The sequence below is a fragment of the Ovis canadensis genome, chromosome 6 (assembly GCF_042477335.2).
Source record: "Ovis canadensis isolate MfBH-ARS-UI-01 breed Bighorn chromosome 6, ARS-UI_OviCan_v2, whole genome shotgun sequence".
NCBI classification, from domain to species: domain Eukaryota; kingdom Metazoa; phylum Chordata; class Mammalia; order Artiodactyla; family Bovidae; genus Ovis; species Ovis canadensis.
In genome coordinates, this window is record NC_091250.1 from 104,867,448 (window position 1) to 104,891,208 (window position 23,761).

The 23,761-nt window shown below is 35.3% G+C and overlaps 1 protein-coding gene across 6 annotated transcripts in view; it reads right to left on the reverse strand.

Annotated features, from left to right (window-relative positions):
- Window positions 1-23,761, reverse strand: part of ANKRD17 (ankyrin repeat domain 17) — a 168,834-nt gene that overhangs the window by 78,209 nt on the left and 66,864 nt on the right. For all 6 annotated transcript variants that reach the window (XM_069594331.1, XM_069594327.1, XM_069594326.1 and 3 more), the window contains exons 2-8: window positions 16,340-16,493; window positions 11,657-11,813; window positions 7,071-7,218; window positions 6,680-6,827; window positions 5,270-5,503; window positions 2,649-2,743; window positions 515-752 (exon numbers count right to left, since the gene is read on the reverse strand). In XM_069594331.1, coding sequence (XP_069450432.1) covers window positions 515-752; window positions 2,649-2,743; window positions 5,270-5,503; window positions 6,680-6,827; window positions 7,071-7,218; window positions 11,657-11,813; window positions 16,340-16,493 — 1,174 coding nt within the window. The remainder of the gene's footprint in view (window positions 1-514; window positions 753-2,648; window positions 2,744-5,269; window positions 5,504-6,679; window positions 6,828-7,070; window positions 7,219-11,656; window positions 11,814-16,339; window positions 16,494-23,761) is intronic.

Consider the following 23,761-nt stretch of genomic DNA (forward strand, 5'->3'; position numbering starts at 1 on the left):
GAAAATAACATATAATATTTAACATGCTATTATTTGTCAGGCAATATTTAATGCATTTTACATATTTTTATTAGCTCCATTTTTGCATCTAAGGAAATGAGATTAATTAACTTGTCCAAGGTCACAACAACATTATCATCACTACTACCACCATCACTACACCTAACACTTAACTGTACAATATGACAAAAATGTCCTAATAGCTTTATACATATCTATAAACTCACAATAACACTAGAGATGATGATTTTTAAGGCACAGAAAGTTAGAAATATATAACCTACAACCCTACCCCACTCCCAGTTTTCTGTTTTTATTCACACAGAACACAAAGGCTCTGAAAGCCCTTAAATAATAAAGAAGTATATTTAATTTTATTTAGCACAGTATGGGAGTTATTTTAGCACCTCATTATGAATCTACTGGAAAGATGAAATAATTAAATTCAACTTTATAAATTATCATCTTACATGTTATACATTTATGCCTTAGTGTCTTGATTGGTATTGGTTACCTTGGCCTAAAAGTAAAGCCACCATTTCTTCATGTCCTTCACGAGCGGCTTCCATCAGTGGTGTATAGCCTTCATCATTGACTTCTTCCAGGCTAGCTCCTCTTTCAATAAGCAAAGCTGCAAGTTCCACGTGCCCACCACATGCAGCCAAGGTCAATGGCGATTCAAATGAATCAGCAGGCATGTTCACTTGGGCACCGCTGTCAAGAAGCAACCTAGCTACTTCAACATGGCCATCCTGATTACAATGCAATTAAAAAAGTGAATCAGCACCATTTTAAAAAATCGTTAAAAATGCTTCTCAACTGCTATACAATGAAGTTCACTTATCTCAATTCAAATAAGAATTAGTACATCTACATTTAAGAGTTGAATAAGCAAGTTGACCTATTTCTATTCCTTTAGTATTTATTGTAGTGGTAAATAGAGACTGAGGATATAAAATATGTAGAAAAATACTTTCAATCAAAAAAGTTATTTACCAACAAGAAAAAAACACAGTTAAGTACACAAAACAAAAAATTACTGTGAGATAACATCAATACCGAATAGTATAAGCATAAGTGCTAAAAGGATAAAGTTTAGAAAGGGGAGAGTAGGATTTTCATAGGAATCTTAAGGACAAGCAAATTTCTGTTTAGGTAGAAAAAGAAAAATGCAATACTTTTTAGAGTGGGGGAATTCCGCATGATATATTAGTGAATAGATCATGTACAATATGTACATGGTACTTCCTTTGTTGTTCACAATCAAATGCCAGTGAAAATTAAGAAAAAGAAGGTCTATCTTCTGTCTCCTTTATCGGTCTCCCTTTCCCACACTGTTGGCAACTCCACGGCTCACTTTTCCATTCTTTCTTCTTTTGATATACTTTTTCCTTCTTCATCACCTCACAGATATCTCACCTTCTTTCAAACATGCCATGCCCATTTTACCTTGGTACTTGCCATATTACACAACTTTAATGGCTTTATGACTATTTTACTTACTTGCTGTTACCATGCTGTTCCTTTAAGCTCAGACTTCTTCCTCTATAAGCAGTCAACTCTTACATTTCCTTCAAAGTCCAGTTTAAAATCTCAGTCTCATAGCAAGTCTCTAAACCTATGGCCTCTACTAATATCTTTCATTTGCTTATAACATTTAATTCTACTGCATGCAGAGTAGGTCCACAGAATATTCCATTTTAATTATTCAATCTACACATAGGTTGTTTCTCTAGTGGGGGTGGCATAACTGTTTTAAGTTCCTTATCATGGGGATCTTACTGAGCATTTTACACACATTTTTGTCATTTAATCCTCAAAACAACCCTAGAGAAGGATATTATCCTCATTTTAACAGGTGGGGAACTCTAAACCCTCCAAGAAAACCTGTTTGTTCAAAAGAATGATTTAACACTGGTATGGCAATAAGAAAAACAAAAATGGCTTAACTGGCTACTTTTTTAAATTACTAATTAAAATTTAACATCCTTTCAATAATCATTCTCTGAAGGGAAGTTGAGACAAGAAACCAAATTATTTTGGGGTCATTTTATCTTTGGTATGTTTTCTCATAAATCTCTCTATAAAGTTATTATGATACATTTCTGTGCCACAAGTCATAGACTGAAATACAAAGTTTAAGAGTACTATTCTTATACATTCTCAAGAACAAACTAAAGTTCTTAAAGAAGGGAATTCAGGGTTGAGAAAAAGACTACAACAGAGGAAGAATTATGTAACACAAACAATATTCTAATTTCAAATTTTTCACAAATTTTAAATTGTGGGTTTGATGAACATGTTTACTTTGTATTATGTACATACTCTTGTGGATCATGATCTCATCTTTAACATGCTTGATCAATCTGTCAGAAAGTCATTTTTTGCACCAATTATATAAAACCAGTATAGTTATGTGAGACCAAGAAAATGAAGGTTGTGCTACAAAGCTTCAGAAAGCACTCTGATAAAAGCTAATGTTGTTCAACTGGCTCTGAAAACGACTGATAACTCAGATAGCTAAGGTTCTAATCTGCAGTAAGTCATGATAAACAGAATCTTTGAACCCAGGGAAATGGCACTCATTATCCACTGGCTCTGTCTCTACCTAATATATAAATTTTAAGTATGTATTTCACCAATCTTACCATGCAAGCCTCCATTAAAGCAGTGTGCATTTCATCTGTTTTATGCTCTTGATCTGCTCCTGCTTCCAAAAGAAACCGCACCATCTCTAGATGTCCTAAACCAAAAGTTTATAAGATTACTTAAAAATATTTTATTAGTCCAAAAAAGTAAAGTTATATTTTGAAAACCTGTATTTAACTTACAGTAATAAATATATCAGCAGAATACTAAAATCAGCTACAAGCTATCCTTGACAGCCCAACACAAATTATACAAGTAATCTGTGCTGTTCTACTCCTTACCCTTTTGCCCCAGAAAATGCTGCTACTAGAATCCTTGCTGCAGGTGAACAAGGTTGGCACTAAAATGCAGCACCTGGAATATCCCCTCCACAACCTTGTTAAGCCCAGGCATGTCATAGTTATTTATACTGTAGACCAAATCAGATTTTGTGAACTGCAGCCTGGGATGAAAAATCACCAATGAAGTTATTTTTATGAGGCAATGAGCTTTAAGTTTCAATAACAACCTCACAAGCTGTATGTAAGTTGGAAACGGCATATATAAAAATATCCTTGAAACACCATTTATATTTATCCATTTAGATATTAACATATATATAGACACATACATATATATTTATGTAGTTTCAAATAAACCATAAACTTCAATTCACATAATTACCTTATGAGTAGTTACAAGGATTACCAATTATATTTTAAAAAGGACTTCAGATACCATGTAAGAAACAATAGAAAAGTTACTAATTTTTTCCCCAACTGTATCTGGAATGAGCTGCAGTCAATTATCAATCAGCTGGGAATAGAGGGAAGGACTGGATAGCGGAATCACAGTTAAAACTAAATTAACTTTGGTGAGTAAGTGTATCCGCCATACCTAGTTTTTGCTAACAAATTACATTTCCTTCCTCTCTGTCATTCTCCCTTCCCAAAGATCCACATCAATGTTTAGTCTTGGCCTTAATTCTATCCCTTCCCCATCTCCTCCATGTCAATTTGTATCCTAGGAGACCTCACGAGAAATAGAGCAAAGTTAAGAGTGTGCACAGATCCCTGGAAGTAGTAGAAATGTTCTCCAGGAGCTCAGTTCTTTACCCAGTTTCTTTAATAAAAGCCTGCAAGCCCTAACCTCAGCAGGATGGGGCTACAAGCAAAGTGGAGAGGGAAGAGTAGTTATATATAACCCCATCTCAGTGCTCACTGGCCAGGTGGCTTTCAGTGATAAAATGGAGCCAGTTTCGCTTTCAAACTATTTGTGAAAAGGTGAGAGAAAGCTACCCAATCAGCCTGCCCTAGAGGCTGCCCCAAGGCTTAATTCCTCTCCTCACAATGAAGATCAACCTCTGCTTAACTACCAAACAGAAGTGGAGAACTAAGAGACCTCAGCTGGGCTTCCTAAACACCCTTAATCTGAATTATCTGTAACATCAGATAATCAAAAGTCCTTGGGAGCCTTTTTTAACATTTAACTTAAATTTTAGTCATTTAATTGTATAAGGATTATTTTAGCCATGTTTTTAAGTGAAATTATTCCAAAAGACCTAACAAAACTCTGGCTGCTCTGAAATAGAAAAACAACATTGGGGACAACACAAGAGTGAGGGAATCAAAGTCCTGGGTGCAAAATTTAAGGAGACATTCACTCACAAGCTAGTGGATATGAAGCTTCAGCCACTGAGAGTGAGCGCTTCCTTAAATTTTGCATTTTGCCTTTCAAGAGCTTTTTCTTGATGCCGCTGGGTCAAAAATGTTATCACTTATTTTATGACAGAAACAAGACACAGCTGCAGATGGTAAAAAACATTAAATTGAATGGCTATGCACATATAATATTTCATGAGATTTTCTTTTTGAAAAGTTTCTTTATTTATAGACATAAAGGTTGATTCTGAAAAATATGTGGCTCTGTGGCTATCATTTTAGAATCCAGAATCTAAATCATAAGCTAGCTGAAGATTAAATATTTATTTAGACAATTATCTTCACCCCAAAAATAAGATATTTTACTCTGTTATTCAGGTTGACTGATGTCACTTAGAAGACTATGTTACTAACTCCTTTGTACAACTATATCTGGGCAGGTAGATTCAATTTTAACCAGCTCTTCCTTTATTACACGTGTTGATACTCTAAAAAATTGTTCTTTTGAATACAAACCTCCTGCACACCACTTAATAGTTTTTTTTTCATATATCCTCCCTTTCTCTTCCATTTTTCTCCTTCTTCATGAGAAACAGCTTACATACCTTCTTGTTAATAAATCGTTTTAGCTTCCAGTGCATTTACTTTAAATTTACAGCCTAAATACACCTGAATTCAATAGGATCCTTTTGCATAAACCAGGCAAAACACAAGCATAAACATTAAAAAGTACAATGCATATTAAAATTATGTTTCTGATAAAAACTGGGTCAATTACTATTTTTCATTGTATTTTTAAAATTATATAAACTTCACATATTAAAAACTTTTAACCTCTGAAATACTTTAAACACTTTTATTTATGACATACTACATACTATTACCATCTTTTATTTTTTAAGTGAATAACCATACTACATTCATGAGTTTAAAAACTTCATTTTTTTTTTAGGAAAAAAAAAAGGTTTTTTTTACTGTACCTTTGTAACAAGCTAATGTAAGGGCACTCTCTTTAAATTCATTGGAATGCGTATTAATGCCAGCCCCATTTTCTAGCAGCAATCTGGCTACTTCCACATGTCCAGCACTTCCAGCTTCCATAAGAGGAGTATGACCATTTTCATTATGGTCCTCAATACTAGCACCGGATTCCAAGAGCACCTTTACAACATCTACATACCCTCCAGCACAAGCATAGGTAAGTGCTGTATTGCCTATTTTAATGAAGAAAAATAGACATTCAGATAAAATAGCAAAATAAAACAAGTTTATTTAGTATCAAAGAGAAAACTGACATCAGTTCAGTTCAGTTAAGACACAGGAGACTATAAAACTTTAATAAATTTAGCTATTACACTTAAACATACAATTCTTTTCTTTATTACATTTTATCTTACTGAAACCAACTCCCATTTTTTTCCATTTCAAAATCAGGGTTAAACACATGAGGAAAATCATATACACTTATCACAACTGTAGAGTTATAAAAGAACTGAGCAATTCTGAAACAAACTTTTCTCATGAGAAAAAAGTCACATTCATTCTAATTTTAATCTGAGAAATGTTTCCCAAAGTGCATTTGTTCTTTAGATTGCAATTATTCATCATATATAGATATACCTCATTCTGGTCCTTTTAACCACATGCTGGTTTTACTACAACTTTAAACATCAATTAACTGGTAGTCAAAGTTAAAATAATTTCAAAAACATTCCCTCTTAATGATAAAAACTTCCCATGTTAAGAGGGGGAGAAAAACTTAACTTCTCAGTAAAATAAGGAATCCTAAAACCTCCTCAAATCAGAACCTATAGACCTTTAAAATTATTTAAAATATTTAATAAATTTGAAAATCTTGCATGAAGGAAATGCACAAAATATATTTTCATATATTTTAGAGCTTTGATACAAATTCATCTATGCCCAAGTTTGAAAGAAAAAAAAAACTGATTTAGATTAACATTCTGTCTCTGGTGGAGCATGTCTTTGTTTTCCTCTAGGCCACAATTTAATACACTAGACAATGACAGACCTACCTTCTGCTGCATATACTTCTTGCGCTTCTCCCTATTTTCCCTTCCCTTCTTCCCTGACAAATAGAAAACCTGGGTTTGGGAGGTATAGCCCATACTTCTTCATTTCTAAGAAAATGGTCCTTCTAACCCAGTCAGTGTTTAATATAAAAGAACCAAGGCCAAGATAGCCCTCATACACAAAACAGGAGATATTTCATTCAAAACACATTGTATATACTTTAAGCCTAATGCACAGACGTACACAAATCTGCAGTATTGAAAACTGCAAAAGCATCACTAATGAGCACTTTCATCTGAATTAATTACTAACAGAGGGTGTTAAGATTTAAATACTGGAAAAGAGGTATGCATAACCTGTTGAAGACTGTGCATTGACATCAGCTTTATGAGCTAGCAGCAACTTCACAATTTTGACATGTCCTCCATTAGCAGCAGCCATTAAGGGTGTAATGTCACCTTTGATCCCCCTATCTTCCACATTAGCATGCATTGCCAGCAAAACCTTACAAAAGAGAAAGTTGAAAGGATATTAGAAAACTATATATTTCTTGAACATACATTTACATTAACACCTACCTAGTCATATTACAGTAAAAAGCCAATAAACAAAAATTATATCTAACAAAACTATTTCTTGAAATGAGCCTGATGGTTGGTTTCATTTTATTTCCTTAATACACAGGCCAAACTTTGACAAACAAACAAACAAAAAAAAACCCGTGAAGTTTATTTGGATAATACAAACCTGTGCAAGCTCATAATATCCAGCAGAACAAGCTAAACAAAGAAGGCTCTCCCCTTCCTCGGTATGTTCATTTACACTTCGCCCTTCAATGAGTAACTTTCGCACAGCATTTACATCTCCTTCTGAACAGGCTTCTGCCAAACTGCGGCTATTAGGAGAAGAATATCAGGATGTAAGAAAATAAAAAATTGCCTGACATTAAGTATTGATTTTTGAAGTTAATCTGGACAGTAGCACTAAATAAGCAGCACTAAATATGATTATTTCAATATGACTCAAAACAAAAAGAAAATAAAATGATTCATTCACTGAGTGGAGTGGGTAGCCATTCCCTTCTCCATGGGATCTTCCCAACCCAGGGAATGAACCCAGGTCTCCCTCATTGCAGGCAGATTCTTTACCATCTGAGCCACCAGGGAAGCCTGAGTTTTTAAAATCTACATATAAAACTCACTCAATTAAAATTATCAACATTACAAACTGTTTTCAGTCATGTAGCCGAAAGACAGTCTTATTTACTATTTGTAGAAAAAAAAAATTTTAAACATCAAATTGTATAGAAACTCACATGAAGAAAAAATTGAGTTTGCAAAGCTCAGCCATGAGAAAAATTTTATAAAATTTAATGAAATGGGTAAAACTTTCACTAATTATAAAGGCCTATCTGGGTTCTACAATTAAGTAAAAGGAAATGAGACAGGAAGTTTTGAGCATATACTTTGGACTAATCTAGAAATAACTATGGTGCTGGGGAAGACTCTTGAGAGTCCCTTAGACTGCAAGATCAAACCAGTCAATCCTGAAAGAAATCAGTCCCGAATATTCATTGGAAGGACTGATGCTGAAGCTGAAGTTTCAATACTTTGGCTACCTGATGTGAAGAGCGGACTTACTGGAAAAGACCCTGATGCTGGGAAAAATTGAAGGAAAAAGGAGAAGGGGATGACAGAGGATGAGATGGTTGGCTGGCATCACCGACTCAATGGACACAAGTTTGAGCGAGCTCCAGGAGTTGGTGATAGACAGGGAAGCCTGGATGCTGCAGTCCATGGGGTCGCAAAGAGTCAGACATGAATGAGTGACTGAACTGAACTGATAAATAACTGATAAGCAGATTCTTCTTTTTTTCAAAGTATTTACTTATACCATCACATTTTGGGGAAGTATGAAAAACATGCAGGTAAGGCAAAGGCTTAATTCAAGCAAAAAGGAGAGTCAAAGAAGTGGTGGAACAACAGAAAATTAGACTGAAAGTGTAAATTTTTGCCCTGTAAATTGCCCATAAGCATTTCAATTATGGACATTTCTAAAGATTCTTTCACTTACAGATAAAATTCATTCTTAGCAAAACACTAAATCCAAGTCTCTTAATTAATATTCTATTTAAAATAAACCTCAATTCTTACAGCTTCTTATTAAAACATGGCCCTGTCACTTTAATTACTATAGGCCTTTTCCATACCCCTACTATCACTAAAACTCAGTTTCAACATCATCCTTGGCCATGATTTTGGTAAAGTCTCCTAAGCAGTCTCCCTGCTTTTACCCCTGCTCTCCTCCAGGCTCTTTTCAATGATGGTACCAGAGAGATCCTGTTTAAAAAGGAAGTCGATCATGTCACTCCTCTGCTCAGAATCCTCCACCAGCCTCTAACCTTACTCAGAGTAAAAGTTAAATTCTTATCCTGTCCAGTGGGAGGATCTCATACTCCTTTTACTTCTCTGGTTTCATCACCTACTATTCTCACTCTTACTCTTCCCACTTTAGCCAAGTTGGACTTCATGTTTTTTATTAAACATGCTAGTTCGGCTGCAAGGCCAAGATTTACGTATCTGCTATCCCCCTGACAAGAGAACTTCTTTCAGGCACAGATCATTGCCTTTTCTGGAGATCTTCCCAATGCAGGGATTGAACCTGGGTCTCCCGTGTTGTAGGCAGACGCTTTACCATCTGAGCCACCAGGAAAAGTCCCAAATAACTCGATGTTATCTATTTCAAGTCTTTGCTAAAAAACCACCTACTATGTGAGGATTTCTCTGATTACTCTATTAAAAATGCAACATGACCTCCAACCTCAAACACTACCTTAGCACTTTTCCATTCAATGTTTTCTGCCCAAAGTCCCTTGTTAACTGTGCTGACCCTTGCCAAAGTGAAAGTCTTAAACAGCACTTACTAAGTTTCTCTCTTAATCTTGCATTTTACAGGCACTGACAGTTTCTAGACTCAGTGTTCTCTATCACCTTTAAGTAAGTTCAGGACAAATCCCTCCCACATGACATTTCCTGTAAAAAACACACACTCTTTTCTCCCTTTCAGGTGATCTCTCATCTTTTCTTTACCCCTCAGGCACAGATTCTCCTCTATTTTCCCATTTGAACTTTCGCTCAATTTCCTTAGATGTGTTAGCTTTAAAACAGCCTTTCGGGAACTACTCTAGCAACAGCTCAAGTTCAGAACTTCCATGCAAAATGTATGTTAAATTTGGCACATGGGACCACACTTAACTAATGTAAAATCTGGCACATAGCATCACTGCACTCCCCTTGTTTCTCAAACTTTGCTGAAAAAATATGACTGTCACAAACATGCTCTACTGTTCTGCTGACCACTTCTAGTACTTTCAATGCCAAAGAATCAACGACTATTTTTCCTATTTCCCCTTTGAACTATACTCTCCAAGGTGTTTAAAATCTCTTCTCTTGCCAGTCTCAGAAGGTACCACATTAAAAAACATCTAAAGAATATCAATAATATTGTAGGCTAGTAAAACTGAATGGTAACTAAGGAACAGAACCTGAGACTAGAGTCAATCAATGAGAAGGATGGTAAAATAAATTTTAAAAAACTTAGATGAATGAAGACAGAGTTAAGACAAACAGCAAATTCACACTCTTGCTAATAGTACATAACCTCTCCTTCAGTCTTAAAAATACTATTATACAAAAGACAATTCTTGAATGTTATTTTTTATTCTCTAAATTCATATACAAAAGAATATTCCTATTTCCTCAACTGTTTAAAGGCAATGGCTAAAATGCAGTTGACCCCTGAACAACATGGGGGTGACGAGTAACCACACTCCACTCAGCTGAAAATCTGCAAATAACTTAATAGGCAGCCTTCCATATATGTAGTTCCTCTGTAACTATAGTTCCTCTATATCTTTGTTTCTGTATCTGTATATTCAACCAACCACAGACTGTGCAGCAGTACAGTATTTATTATCAAAAAAGTCCTGTGCTGGGAGTTCCCTGGTAGTCTAGAGGTTAGGATTTGGCAGTCACTGCTGTGTCCCGGGTTTAATTCCTAGCCAGGAAACTGAGATCCCACAAGCTCCGCAGTGCAGCCAAAAAAAGAAAGAAAAAAATAAATCTGTGTATAAATGGACCTGTGCAGTCAGACCTATGTTGTTCAAGGGTCAACTGTAAATAAAATGGCTTAATGGCTTCTTTTTAATTAAAGGGAAAAAAAGAAGCCTTTGAGGAATCAAGACAGTAACATGTTATAATGGTTCTTTTCCAGATGCTTCCCAGGCATTAAATTTTTAACTATATTATCCATAATTGTTTTCTATACAAGATGACATGATTTTTTTTTATTGCATAACATCATTAGAAAAACTTAATAGGCCAAGTCACAAAATATTTACTGAGTTCTTACTAAATGTGAAGTATTATATAAAAGGAACTACAGGACATAGAAGGATGACATCCTTGGAACACAATCACATTCAAGTTATGGAAACTAGATCTACAAAATTTTTGAACATTCAAAAACAAATAAAAACCATCCCTTCAAAATGGTCAGAACTATGCACATGAATGGAGAAGGACATGACAACTGACTCCAGTATTCTTGCCTGGAGAATCCTATGGACAGAGGAGCTGGGCAGGCTATAGTCCATGGGGTCGCAAGAGTCAGACGCGACTTAGCAACTAAACCACCACCACCGCCACCATACACATGAAGTGGGCTTCCCTGGTGGCTCAGACCATTAAGAAACTGCCTGCAATGATCAGGGTTTGATCCCTGGGTTGGAAAGATCCCCTGGAGAAGGTAATGGCAACCCACTCCAGTATTCTTGCCTGGAGAATTTCATGGCTAGAAGATCCTGGCAGGCTATAGTTCATGGGATAACAAAGACTGGGACAGACTGAGCAACTTTCACTTTTTTTCTCCCTCATGCACATGAATAGAAAATGGTATGACTAATTAGAAATCATTGACTTATCAGGAAAACATTAAAAAAAAAAAGGAAAACAAAATCTAAATCAGCAACAGGTCTTTTATAAGATATTGGCTTTGAAGTCAGTTTTGTAGTCAGACAGATAGGGGTGTTCTGGCTCTGCTACTTGTTATTTATTTGATCTTGATTAAGTTACTTCTTTACAGTTTTTCATAAGTAAAATGGAAATAAAAATAAAATCTATACCTAAGGGTTTTTTGAGTATAAACAAGGTATCAAATGTAAAGTGGTTATTTAGTACAGTGTCAGGCACAAAATATATGCTCAATAAATGTTAGCTATTTTTATTATCTTTAAGAAAATATTTTTACACTGATCACAGTAGAAATATACTTACTTGTCCGACTGCCCTGCATTTGCTGTGCTTTCAGCTCTCATACGAGTAAGTGCAGCAGCAGCTTCATCCAACGCACAACTAACAGATGACGTCAACCTCCGAAGCACTTCAGGATCTGCAAAGGCTTTACCATCAGCCGTAGATAATTTGCCTATTCCTATTATATTATTTTCACACCAATTTGGATATACCCAAAAGGAGAAACAAAGCAAAATTCAAGTTACTTAACTATTTATGTTAACTTCCAAATGATATACAGGACAGATATATATTGTCTGGCTAGAATCTTGAGAAAGCACTGTTCTCCAACTGTCTAATAATCTTACTCCTTTATGTAGTCCATACATGCTCAACTCTGTGGCTCTCTGGTTGTAGAAATGGGTCGCTGGTATATGCTGGAACAACTGGGTATCCATAGAGGTGTGCTAAACATTAGAAGAAGAACCTATGTTTAAAGGTTGCCAAATCGCCAAGCGCTATTTAGCCACTTTTATCACCATAAGGAGAAAAAGACTACCCAAAACAGGTCAATATAGAGGAGAGCAGAGAAATACAAAGGAGATATTACTGATAAAGTTATATTCGGTTCATTGATTCTTAATACAAGCTGCCCATCAGTGAAGCCTTTGAAGAGTTCAGATGTTGAGCTCTCCTATATCTAAAGATATAATTCAGGTAAAAGTGAGGCCTAGGGATCTACATATTTTAAAAACTCTAAGGAGATGCTGATGTACAGCCAGGATTTAAGAACCTTTGCTCTAACTTGAAGATAAAATATCTAATGTTTTAAGGGATATTAAGGAACCCCACTACTTAACACATGGTTCATAAACAAAAAGCATTACTGTCATTTGGCAGTTTGTTCGAAATGCAGAATCTCAGAACCGCAAATTACCAACTGATAACCTACATTTTTAAAGAAGACCCCCAAATTATTCAAATATAAGTTTTAAAACAAACTATTTAACTAAGACAAAGACCAAAAAGATCTCCCAAATGATGATAATAAACATATTTGAACAGATTTCTTTTAATAGTGGAAGGGCTCAAAAATATCATATAAGTTTGTGTTTGAAGTTTATAAAAAGTTTACATGCATTTGCTTTTCTTTCTGAAAAATCCAAGATATGAAATATAACATCTTATGGAATAAATCTGGCAAGAAGCCTTTCTGATTTTAGATGTAACAAATGTCAGGAGCAATCAAATTTAGTGTCTGCTACAATCAAGATGTACAAAGAATAAAAACAGTCTTGGTTTGATAAGACAGATACCTACTGTATAATTCCTATTACTAATACCAAAAGCCAGCTATAGTCTAAACCTGCTATGGTAGTATTTAGTCAATAAGACATCTGTGGTTAGTTAGTTAAATATCCTAACATTATTAAGACCAAGCTTACAGATGCATTCTCACAGGAGAGAATTAGCCCCAACATTTTAGCCAGCTCTCACCGGCTATTTAACAACTGTTTGTCAATGACAGCAAAAGAAACATAAAACAAGAGAATACATCTGGATCAATAGAAAGTAATTCCCGTTTTAAAAAGAAATAACATTGAGAACAAAATATTCTATATTAAATTTTTATGGACTTCTTCTATCTTCATATCTATTTTATAAAAATAACTAGGAAGTAACCTAAGAAATACATAGCAACTTGTCAAATAAACAGTGATTGAAAATTAATCTCACCATTTTGGATTACTGTGATCTTTTTTACTAGTCTTATTCAATTATTAGATATTAACCAGTTGAGATCAAATAAAAGATACATGACCAGATTATTTTTTCTAAGTTAGGACATTTAATCAGTTGAACAACAGAACCATATAACTTCAGAGAAAAGGTGAATTAAAAGATTAGTTTTCTTATTTCAAGATTATTTTAAGATAATTATTTCTGCCCTTTTTCTTCTTAGAACTTAGAGGAAAACTAAAATAAAACAGGAACTTCATCTTTGATAAAACTAGAAGAAATATGTAAATCAAAGCTAATATTAATGAATACAAAGTAAAGAGGAGATGTAACTGACTTGACAAAACAAAGTAAGCAGAAACATAGATAATTAAGAGAAATAAGGTGATCGGCCCTGTAGCTATATACAGGTTCCAGGTACAAGGGTAAGGTTTGGGTTGGAAAACAGAGAGACTGGCTGAACTCCTATGAGGAGCATTTAGACATTTAAGACTCCATCCATAAACTGCACAGCAGATGACTGTTCTCTAAATAAACTAAACCAGAAAGATCCTGGGCTAGGACACATCAAGTATAGATGAAGAAGAGATAATATTAAACTGAAAATGAGGATCAGATGAGCATATGCATGATAAAACAGTGAGATCCTTGGCCCCCTTTCTACTCTTAGCTCTCAAAACGCTGGCAGCCAGCATTTCTATTTCACTAGACAAAAATGTGTGTGTGTTGTGTGTGAGTCGCTCAGTCATGTCCGACTCTTGGACTGTAGTCCACCAGACTCCTCCGTCCATGGGATTCTCCAGGCAAGAATACAAGAGTGGGTTGCCATTCCCTTCTCCAGGGGATCTTCCCGACCCAGGGATCAAACTCAGGTCTCCTGCATTGCAGGCAGATTCTTTACCATCTAAGACACCAGGGAAGCCTAGACAAAAACCGGCAAGAAATTAAACAGCCACAGAGAAAAGACTTAAAGATACTGACATTTGGGGTTTCAAAGAAATGGAGTGGCTTCTGTACAATCATTGGTATACTAGGGATTCTAAAATGTTCCCAAGAACACCCAGCTCTGGTGTACGTGCTATATATAATCTTTGGGACTGTGAATTTGACAGATTTTTATCCTCATGATTAGCTTCACTGGTAGCTCAGTTGGCAAAAAATCCACCTGCAATGCAGGAGACCCCAGTTTGATTCCTGAATCAGGAAGATCCACTGGAAAAGGGATAGGCTACCCACTCCAGTATTCTTGGATTTCTCTTGTGGCTCAGCTGGTAAAGAATCCACCTCCAATGCAGAAGACCTGGGTTCAGTCCCTGGTTGGGAAGATCCCCTGGAGAAGGGAAAGGCTACCCACTCTGGTATTCTGGCCTGGAGAATTCCATGAACTGTATAGTCCATGGGGTTACAAAGAGTCAACATGACTGAGTAACTTTCACTTTCCCTTTTCCCATGGAATAGCTGACCTGAAGATAACAAGGTTATCTGGGTGGGCCTGACCCTATCAAACATGACCCCAGGAAGAGCAAAGTAATTTCTACAGCTGGTTGGAGAAAAGAAGTCAGAGATTCAAAGCACAAGGATTCTACATGCCATGCTGATATGAAGATGAAGGAAATGTGGACAGTCTCAAACAGGCTTGCTGTACAGGAGAGCAGTTCCAGTTGACAGTTTGTACAAATAGCAAGATCTCAGTCCCACACTTCCAAGGAACTGAATTCCACTACGAATATAATAAACTTGGAAGTGAATTTTCTTCTATAGCCTACAGATGAGAACTCAGCTTAGCTGATATCTTGATTGTTAGCTACTATAAAGAAAATGGGAAAAAAATGGGAATAAACATAAAGATGAGAAAAACAAAGCAACTATTAGCATTCTATAAAAAGGAATTCTATCTCCAAAGATAGCTCCTTTCAGCTGAAATCTACTTTCATGTGGCATCTTTAAACCTGGTTTTGCCTCTTCAGACAAAAGAAAACAAACAGCTCTCTTATATTCAATTCAAGTCTCTTCATCTTCAGGAGAATCATTCCCTGTTACTCTTATGACATATTTTTAAATAATTTCACAATTTTCATCTCCCTCACTTTAAAAGGTTTTAAAAACAGTCTATGACCCCAAAAGTGGAAGGAATTATACACAGTATAATTTTTATTATTCATGGTAATTATGTTCTGTAAAATCACTGGGAACACTCAATTAATGAATACTCCTCCAGATGGAAATATAGGGCTAGGTGCCTGAAAGACTCTGGCCTGAGCATCTGTATTAACCAGTCAATACATAAACTTGTTTCATGTGTGTTTTTAATATACTATACTTGACTCTTTAACACTGAACTCACAGGCAACAGCACTGTAACTCGAGCTGAAAAGGCTTTTCTAATACACCTATTTTCTCCACAAGGCACATCATAGCCTGCTCACATTTAGAACGCTAGAGAGCACTTCAGCATTATACTTGGGAGCCATTTTAAACAGTGAAATTACCAACAAAAGGCACAAAAATGTGGAAAATGTAACCCAAAGTAGATTGTGGAAAGGACATTTGATTATGAGAGCTGACACAAGAAGGCAGAGAGCATCATCTCAGCAGAAAACATGCACATAGAATAAATCAAAATTTTCACTGTTCTGTGCATTTCTATGAAAGACAGAAAGTGCTGTGAGTATTAATATGGGGATATAAATATATTTTATAAAGTGGATGAATTTGCAAAAATGGAATTCAAGATGAATATAAACTAACTGTATATGAAGTTTCTGTTTATAAGGTTTACAGTAACCTGTCAATTGTATTCTGCCAATGAAAACGTGCTTTCATGAAATGTTCCATGTAATTCTCCAGAAAGTAATCCTTAACTTTTATGAATAGTTTTACACTAAATATCTAAGATCATACCTTTATAATAACTAGAAATTTTAAGTCAAATGAACTTTGGAAAATTAGGTAGGCTTATTATATATATAGAGTTTGCAGACTTACCTGCAGCCTCTAGTAAAGCTTCCAGTCTAGCTTGTGTTTCTGGATCTACTGTCCTGAGGTCTGCACCATCAGCGGTACCTGACAAAAGTAACTTGGAAGCCGTTTCCAGCATTGGATTTTCCAAATCATCTTGATCCAAAATGAAAGACTCCACCTAGAAAACAAATACCAAAAAATGGAAGGAAGGGAGAAATGAAAGGAGAAAAGGAAAGTAGGAAGAGAAACAAACAGAGGAAAAAGAGAGAAAAATATTTTAATGTCAGTATCAATGATAAATTCAATGCAATCCTAAATAATTTCAATGGAATATATAAGCCCACAGTTCAAAGTAGAAAATTAAATTTGTAGAATATTTTAAGAATGTATTATTCATATCATATGTCTGATATTTGTTTTCCTTACTGAAATCATAGGTGTTCGTCTATTTTCATGGGGGAAGGGTAGCGCATGAGGGAGGTTATGATGTAAATACCTAGCTAGACATGTCTGACTTCAGTAGAAGACTTAAATCAGCTGTTCTTAAATCTTTTGTTCTCAGGACACCCTTATACACCTATAAAGTACTGTTCTGCTCCCAAAGACTTCCCTTAGGGGTTATATTTACTAATATTTACCGAATTCAAAATTAAACTACAATATCAAAGTGTTAGTTGCTTCAGTCATGTCCAACTTTGTGACCCCATGGACTGAAGCATGCCAGGCTACTCTGTCCATGGGATTCTCCAGGCAACAATACTGGAGTGGGTTGCCATTGCCTTCTCCAACAATATCAAAAAACACATCATTAATATCACTACTGGTTTCATTACAAAAGTTTTTAAGTACTGCAAAGCTGTGAAGCTCAGGCAAATAAAATTTCTGAAATTCTAATCTGTGCCTGTAAGCTTAATTTTATCACTAATAACAAATACTGACTGTTTTCCTTAAAGCAATAGGCTCACTTTGATCATTTTTGAGAACATTTGCCAAATGTCTTAACTTTGATAGATATAGTGTGTCTGTCAGTGGTAGTGCTTTACGTGTACTTCCCATTTTATCACATAACATTAATAGGATTATGTAATCATATATGGAGATTTCAAAAAATTAATATTTACTGCTTTATCAAATTATTCTTCAGGTGAAAATGGCTTTTTAATTTTATAACTCTGAGTATATGATAATGATAAATACAATGATACTAGTATAATTTGATGCCATGGCCTTAAGAAGCCAGCAATTTTACCTACCATTGCTTTTGTATCATCAGTGTAAATACATCAACCCAGTAAAAAGGCAAGTAAAATATTAGTATAGTGATGAAAACAATTTTGATATTTTGAACATTCTTACTGATTTCTGAGAACTTGAGAGGGCTGCAGATCATACAATGAGAACCACTGATACAGTAACATATACCAGACTCAATGAATAGAAATGTAAAGAATTAGAAATAGCAGCTCTTAAGACTTCTAAGGGAAAAGTTTTATTTTGACATCCCTTGTCATAGTGCTACTTAAGAATAGGTAGAAAGATGTAATTTTTTTTTTAGTTTGCTGATAAAAAGGTGATAGTTATTATATAAAATATCACTAACATAATTGGATAAAATTTATTTCACAAGTTTAAAGTACTTTTAACTCTGTAATAACTAAAATGAAATAAATTCTTAACCAATATAACATCAGAAACTGTATCATTCCATCTTTGAAAGTCACCTGTTTAGCAATCAGACATAAATCCTATTTTTAATCTATACACATTTAATACTGAATGTTAAATTTGGGGGAGATAATGTTTCTTTCAAAAGTTCCCTTAAGCTAATATAGTTTAACATGAAATAATATTTCATATTTCTAATATTTCAAATATAAATACACAGAGAATATTCTGAAAATAATCTCTAAATCTTTGAAAACTTTCCAAAATTTTGCTGTATATTAACTTTAAAAATCTATAACAACTGTTATGATGGGTAGGATATTAAAATAAACAACTTTTTAAATAAACTTTAAATTATTTCTAAAGGAAGCAGTGAAAGCCTAAGTGTTATATATTAGAAAGTGGACTTTTCACCATGGTTTGGTCATAGAAATATGTGATTCAAAATTATAGCATGGTAAAAACTATGTCTTTTTATCTTTAACCATGGTTCGGAATATGAGTCTTTCTAGAGAAAACATTGCATCCCAATGATATTTTCTCTGTTAAAGTATCTACAGGTTTTCAATACAATAGAAGACCAAAAAAAAAAAAAAAAAGAGTAAATAACCATGAAAAAAATGTACATAGGTAAAATGAACAGATGAAAAATTAAATATTTCAAATTAATGTTTTAGAAAACAAAAGGTATCAAAGAGCAGTGAAAGTGTGTTAGTCACTCAGTTGTGTCTGACTCAGCGACACCATGAACTGTGTAGCCTGCCAGGCTCCTGTCCATGGAATTCTCTAGGCAAGAATACTGAAGTGGGTAGCCATTTCCTCTTCCAGGGGATCTTTGTGACCCAGGGATCAAACCTGGGTCTCCTGCATTGCAGGCAGATTCTTTACCATTTGAGCCAAAGCGCAGTGCAGAGTGCGAAACCAAAAGTTCAGAGGAAAGGTACTAAAACTGTTCAAAGGAGACAATGCATGCAAAAAAAAATACAAAGGGATTTTGACCAAAATAACTAATTGGTATAAGACAAAAGGAGAAGGAATACAGTATTGGTAGACAAGCATAAAATTTCTACATGCTAGAATATAGGATTTACTATAGGAAAGGTCAGAAAGTTACAAATTAGATCACAGAAAGTATTAAATCTCCATCAAAAGCAATTTCCTGATATAAGGTCCCCTTATGCCACACCACATCTTAATTAAGTTTGGTGAAAATTTACTTAGAAAAATACACTTCAATCTTTTCATGAGGCATACTAAATGCAGAAATATGTTTTATTAAATCAAGTCCATGAAAGTTCTTTTTTTGGCTATGCAACTAGAAGGATCTTAATTCCCCAGACTAGGAAGTCAATCTGTGCACTCAGCAGTGAAAGCCAGGAGTACTGACCACTGGATCCCAAGGAAATTTCCATCCATAAAAGTTCTTACAGGGATTTCCCTGGTGGTCCAGTGGTTAAAAATCCCACCTTCCAACATAGGGGACTTGATCCCTGGTTGGGGAACTAAGATTCCACATACTGAAGAAGGGGGAGTACCTAAGCCCTAGCCACCAGAACTACTGGGTCCATACGTCGCAACTAGAGAAGCCCATGTGCCACAATGAAGAACCCACATGCCACAACTAAGACCCTACACAGCCAAATAGCTAAATCAGTGTTTTTGAAAGCTCTTACATTGATTTTTAAAGCCCACGATTTTTTGTTGTTGTTGTATAGTCACTAAGTTATGTCTGACTCTTTTGTGATCCATGGACTTGTAGCCCTTCAGGCTCCTCTGTCCATGGGATTTTCCCAGGCAAGAATACTGGAGAGGGTTGCCATTTGAGACTCCAAGGGATCTTCCGAACCCAGGGATCCAGCCTCTACTCTTGCTTGGCAAGCGGATTCTTAACCACTAAGCCACCTGGGAAACCCCCACTATTTTTACTATGTGAAGAACCTGGTATTTTAAAAAACAGTAGATTCAAATGCCTATGAAATGCTCTATAAATTTTAAAAGGCATACGATGAAAGAAAAGAACAGGAATGTATGTCTATAAGATACTGCCCTACCTCCCAATTTATGAAGAAGAAACTAATTTCAAGGGTACCATCAGGATCTAAAGACCTAGGTACCATTACTGCCTCATTTGCTACCTATGAGAGCTAAGCAAGTTATCTCATCCATCTTACTCTGCATAATTGTTATAAATTTTTCACATGACTATTAGTCTATCTAAACTCCACAGAAATAGGGAATTTGTTTGGAGCACTGGTATGGAGCCACGAAAATGATGCCTATCTCATTGTGAGGACTCAAATAATTCTTGAAAAAATAAGAGATGGTTTGAGGCTCCTTTCTTTTCAGATTCTAAAAGGTTGTAGTGTATTCGGAGAAGGGAGAGGAAGTTATATAAAGGTATATTTTCTAGATATAGAAAAGTCAAGTATTAGGTAGCAGGTATGACAAAATGCTATATTCATTAATATTAAACACACTTTTATTACGATCTTTGAGTAAGAGATACTGCTGTTTACTACTATCAGATGTGTAAAATTAGGCCTTGTATCTAGGAACTTACTTTAATGTGAGAGTGAAAGTATACAATAACAATAATACAGAGTAGAAGTACATAAGGTAAAGAGAGAGAGAGAGAGAGAGAGAGAGGAAAAAAAACATCACAGGAGTTCTGAAGAGGAAGTAGAAGACAACTCCTTCCTTTAACACCAATTCCTCTTCCTACCTGAAAAGATTGTTGAATGGCATTATAGAACATGTAGATATAAGGAGATGCAGTCACAAAAATACAAAAATAAGTAACTCTATTCAAATGTCAACTAAGTTATGAGCATACACCTCCTTAACATGTCCTTAGCTAAGGAAACTCAGATTAAAAACCAAAATACAATTAGGCTAGATTCAAACCTGACTCATTTTTATCATATTATTTCTATATAAAAAATTCATTTTCAATCACAGCTAAGTTCTGGAACATTAAAAATGGTTTGAATAATAAATTCACATAAATATTCTGAAATTCCTTAGATGAAATATATAAATAACTTTCATGAAGAGGGGAGAGACAGAAGGAAATGAATGTCCTTATTAAATTCATTCTTCCCTAAAGAAAATAATCTGTCAAAGTTATCGATATTCAAAGCATGACAATTTAAATTATATCTAAACTACTTTGGATGTGTGGTTTTGACCAGCTGGATATTTTATAAAATGGTGTGTGTGCATCAAATTCTTGTCTAATGCAAAGAACAAAATGCACAAGTCTTAGAAATCACCAGGTTCAGTTTATTGCTACAGATGAGAAAACAGAAGCACAGGATCTGTATTTAAACAGCAAGTTTCTAAACTTCTAACAAAAAGAGATCAGTTATACAATTAACAAGTTCCAATATTCTTCCTACCAGTAAAAGAGGCTGTTGTTTCAATTTGCTTTAGAAAAGCTAACTTTAAATTCTGTATTTAAGGGATAAAGCTGCCATCACCTGAACCCAATTTTCAATTAAAAAAAGTGAGACAACTAAACATTATATGCCCCTGATTTATGCAACATAAAATATACAGTACCTCCTATGAAGTACTGTTGCCTCCTTGAATTAACTTCTAGTTTATAAAAATTATTAAGGCAAGTATCTGGAACAAATTAAATCGGGGCTTCTCAATTTTGGCATCGCTGACATTATGAGCCAGATAATTCTTTGTTGTTGGGAGCTGTCCTACACGCTTCAGGATGTTTAGCAGCATCCCTGGCCTCTACCCACTAGGTGCCAATAGCAACCCTATCACAAGCTGCAACACCAAAAGTATCTCCAGACAGTGCCAAATGTCCCCTTGGAGGAAATAACAAAAACAAAATATTCTAGGGATGGGAAGTTGAGAACCACTGAGTTCAACAGAAGCAAACAAAAACAACTAAAATACAGAACATGTTTTAAAAGAGAGAGAAAGACAGTAAAAGGGAAGAATTGTTCTAAATTAGAGACATTCCAGAGACATAACCAGCAAAATAATATAGACCTTACTTGAAATTTTCAAGGCAAATCAAGAAATCTGAATATGAGTTGGGTATTAAATAGTATAAAGGAATCAATCTGGTTAGGTAAGAAACTGCTCTTATATTTTAGAGATGCATGCTGGGAGTATACACAAATACTGTCAGGAATTTGTCATAAACTATTTCAGGAAAACTAAAGTTTTATAGCAAATTCTTGATAACGCTAAATCTGAAAAGATTTACAGAGGTTTTATTTCACTAGTCTTTATACTTTTGTGTACATTAAATCCTTTTAGTTTTTAAAAAGTTTTAGGGTGATGTTTTACTACAGATGTTGCTTTTGTTTCAAAAAAATTACTTAACAGTTATTTTTGGGGGCTCCAAAATCACTGCAGACGGTGACTGCAGCCATGAAAGTAAAAGATGCTTACTCCTTGGAAGAAAAGTTATGACCAACCTAGATAGCATACTGAAAAGCAGAGACATTACTTTGCCAACAAAGGTCCGTCTAGTCAAGGGTATGGTTTTTCCAGTGGTCATGTATGGATATGAGAGTTGGACTGTGAAAAAAGCTGAGTGCCGAAGAATTGATGCTTTTGAACTGCGGTGCTGGAGGACTCTTGAGAGTCCCTTGGACTGCAAGGAGATCCAACCAGTCCATTCTGAAGGAGATCAGCCCTGGGATTTCTCTGGAAGGAATGATGCTAAAGCTGAAACTCCAGTACTTTGACCACCTCATGTGAAGAGTTGACTCATTGGAAAAGACTCTGATGCTGGGAGGGATTGGGGTCAGGAGGAGAAGGGGACGACAGAGGATGAGATGGCTGGATGGCATCACTGACTCGATGGACGTGAGTCTGAGTGAACTCCGGGAGCTGGTGATGGACAGGGAGGCCTGGCGTGCTGCGATTCATGGGGTCACAAAGAGTCGGACAGGACTGAGCAACTTAACTGAACTGAACTAAATACTATCCAATTAACAAAGTATTTTTTTACTTTCTTCTCAAAATAAACTGAACACAAATGCTTAACAATAAAAGCCAAAGTCTTTTTAACAATGGTCAGAGGTGAATAAATTTGTTAATGCTATTAATGGAAGTCCTGGTCCTTGAATACTCAAAACACAAAGTCATGTGAAAACATGGAAATAAAGGGTCATCTGAACCGATTGTGAACATTAGCATAACATTTCAAACTAAATACTCTTCAGAACAAATATATCATCACTGCTATATTAGGGAAAGGAGTCCATTTTATAGTACAATAAACTAGTATTCATGCCAAAGAATAAAGCGAAAGTGAAAGTGTTAGTCCCTCAGTGGTGCCTAACTCTTTGTGATCCCATGGGCTCTACAGCCCATCAGGCCCCTTTGTCCATGAAATTCTCCAGGCAAGAATATTGGAGCGGGTTGCTATTCCCTTCTTCAGGGGAGCTTCCCAACCCAGGAATCGATTCCAGGTCTCCAGCATTGTAGGCAGATTCTTTACCCTATGAGTCACTAGGGAAGCCAAAGAATAAGAAAATAGCGTATTTTGATTAACTAGATATCATATGTACAAATTCCATTCAATTTAACAAATATTCATTGCCAATTACATACTATGTGCAAAGTAGTAGGACACCCAAGGGAGAATGGTAATACAAAATGATTTTTTTAACAATCAATGCCTCCCACAAATATTATATAAAAAAGGCAACTCTAAAGGCAACTCTATGTACAAATAGCTAACTGTATCAAACAAGATTGGAAAATAGTACTAAACAGATGCTAATACAGAGACTGTAAAGAGGA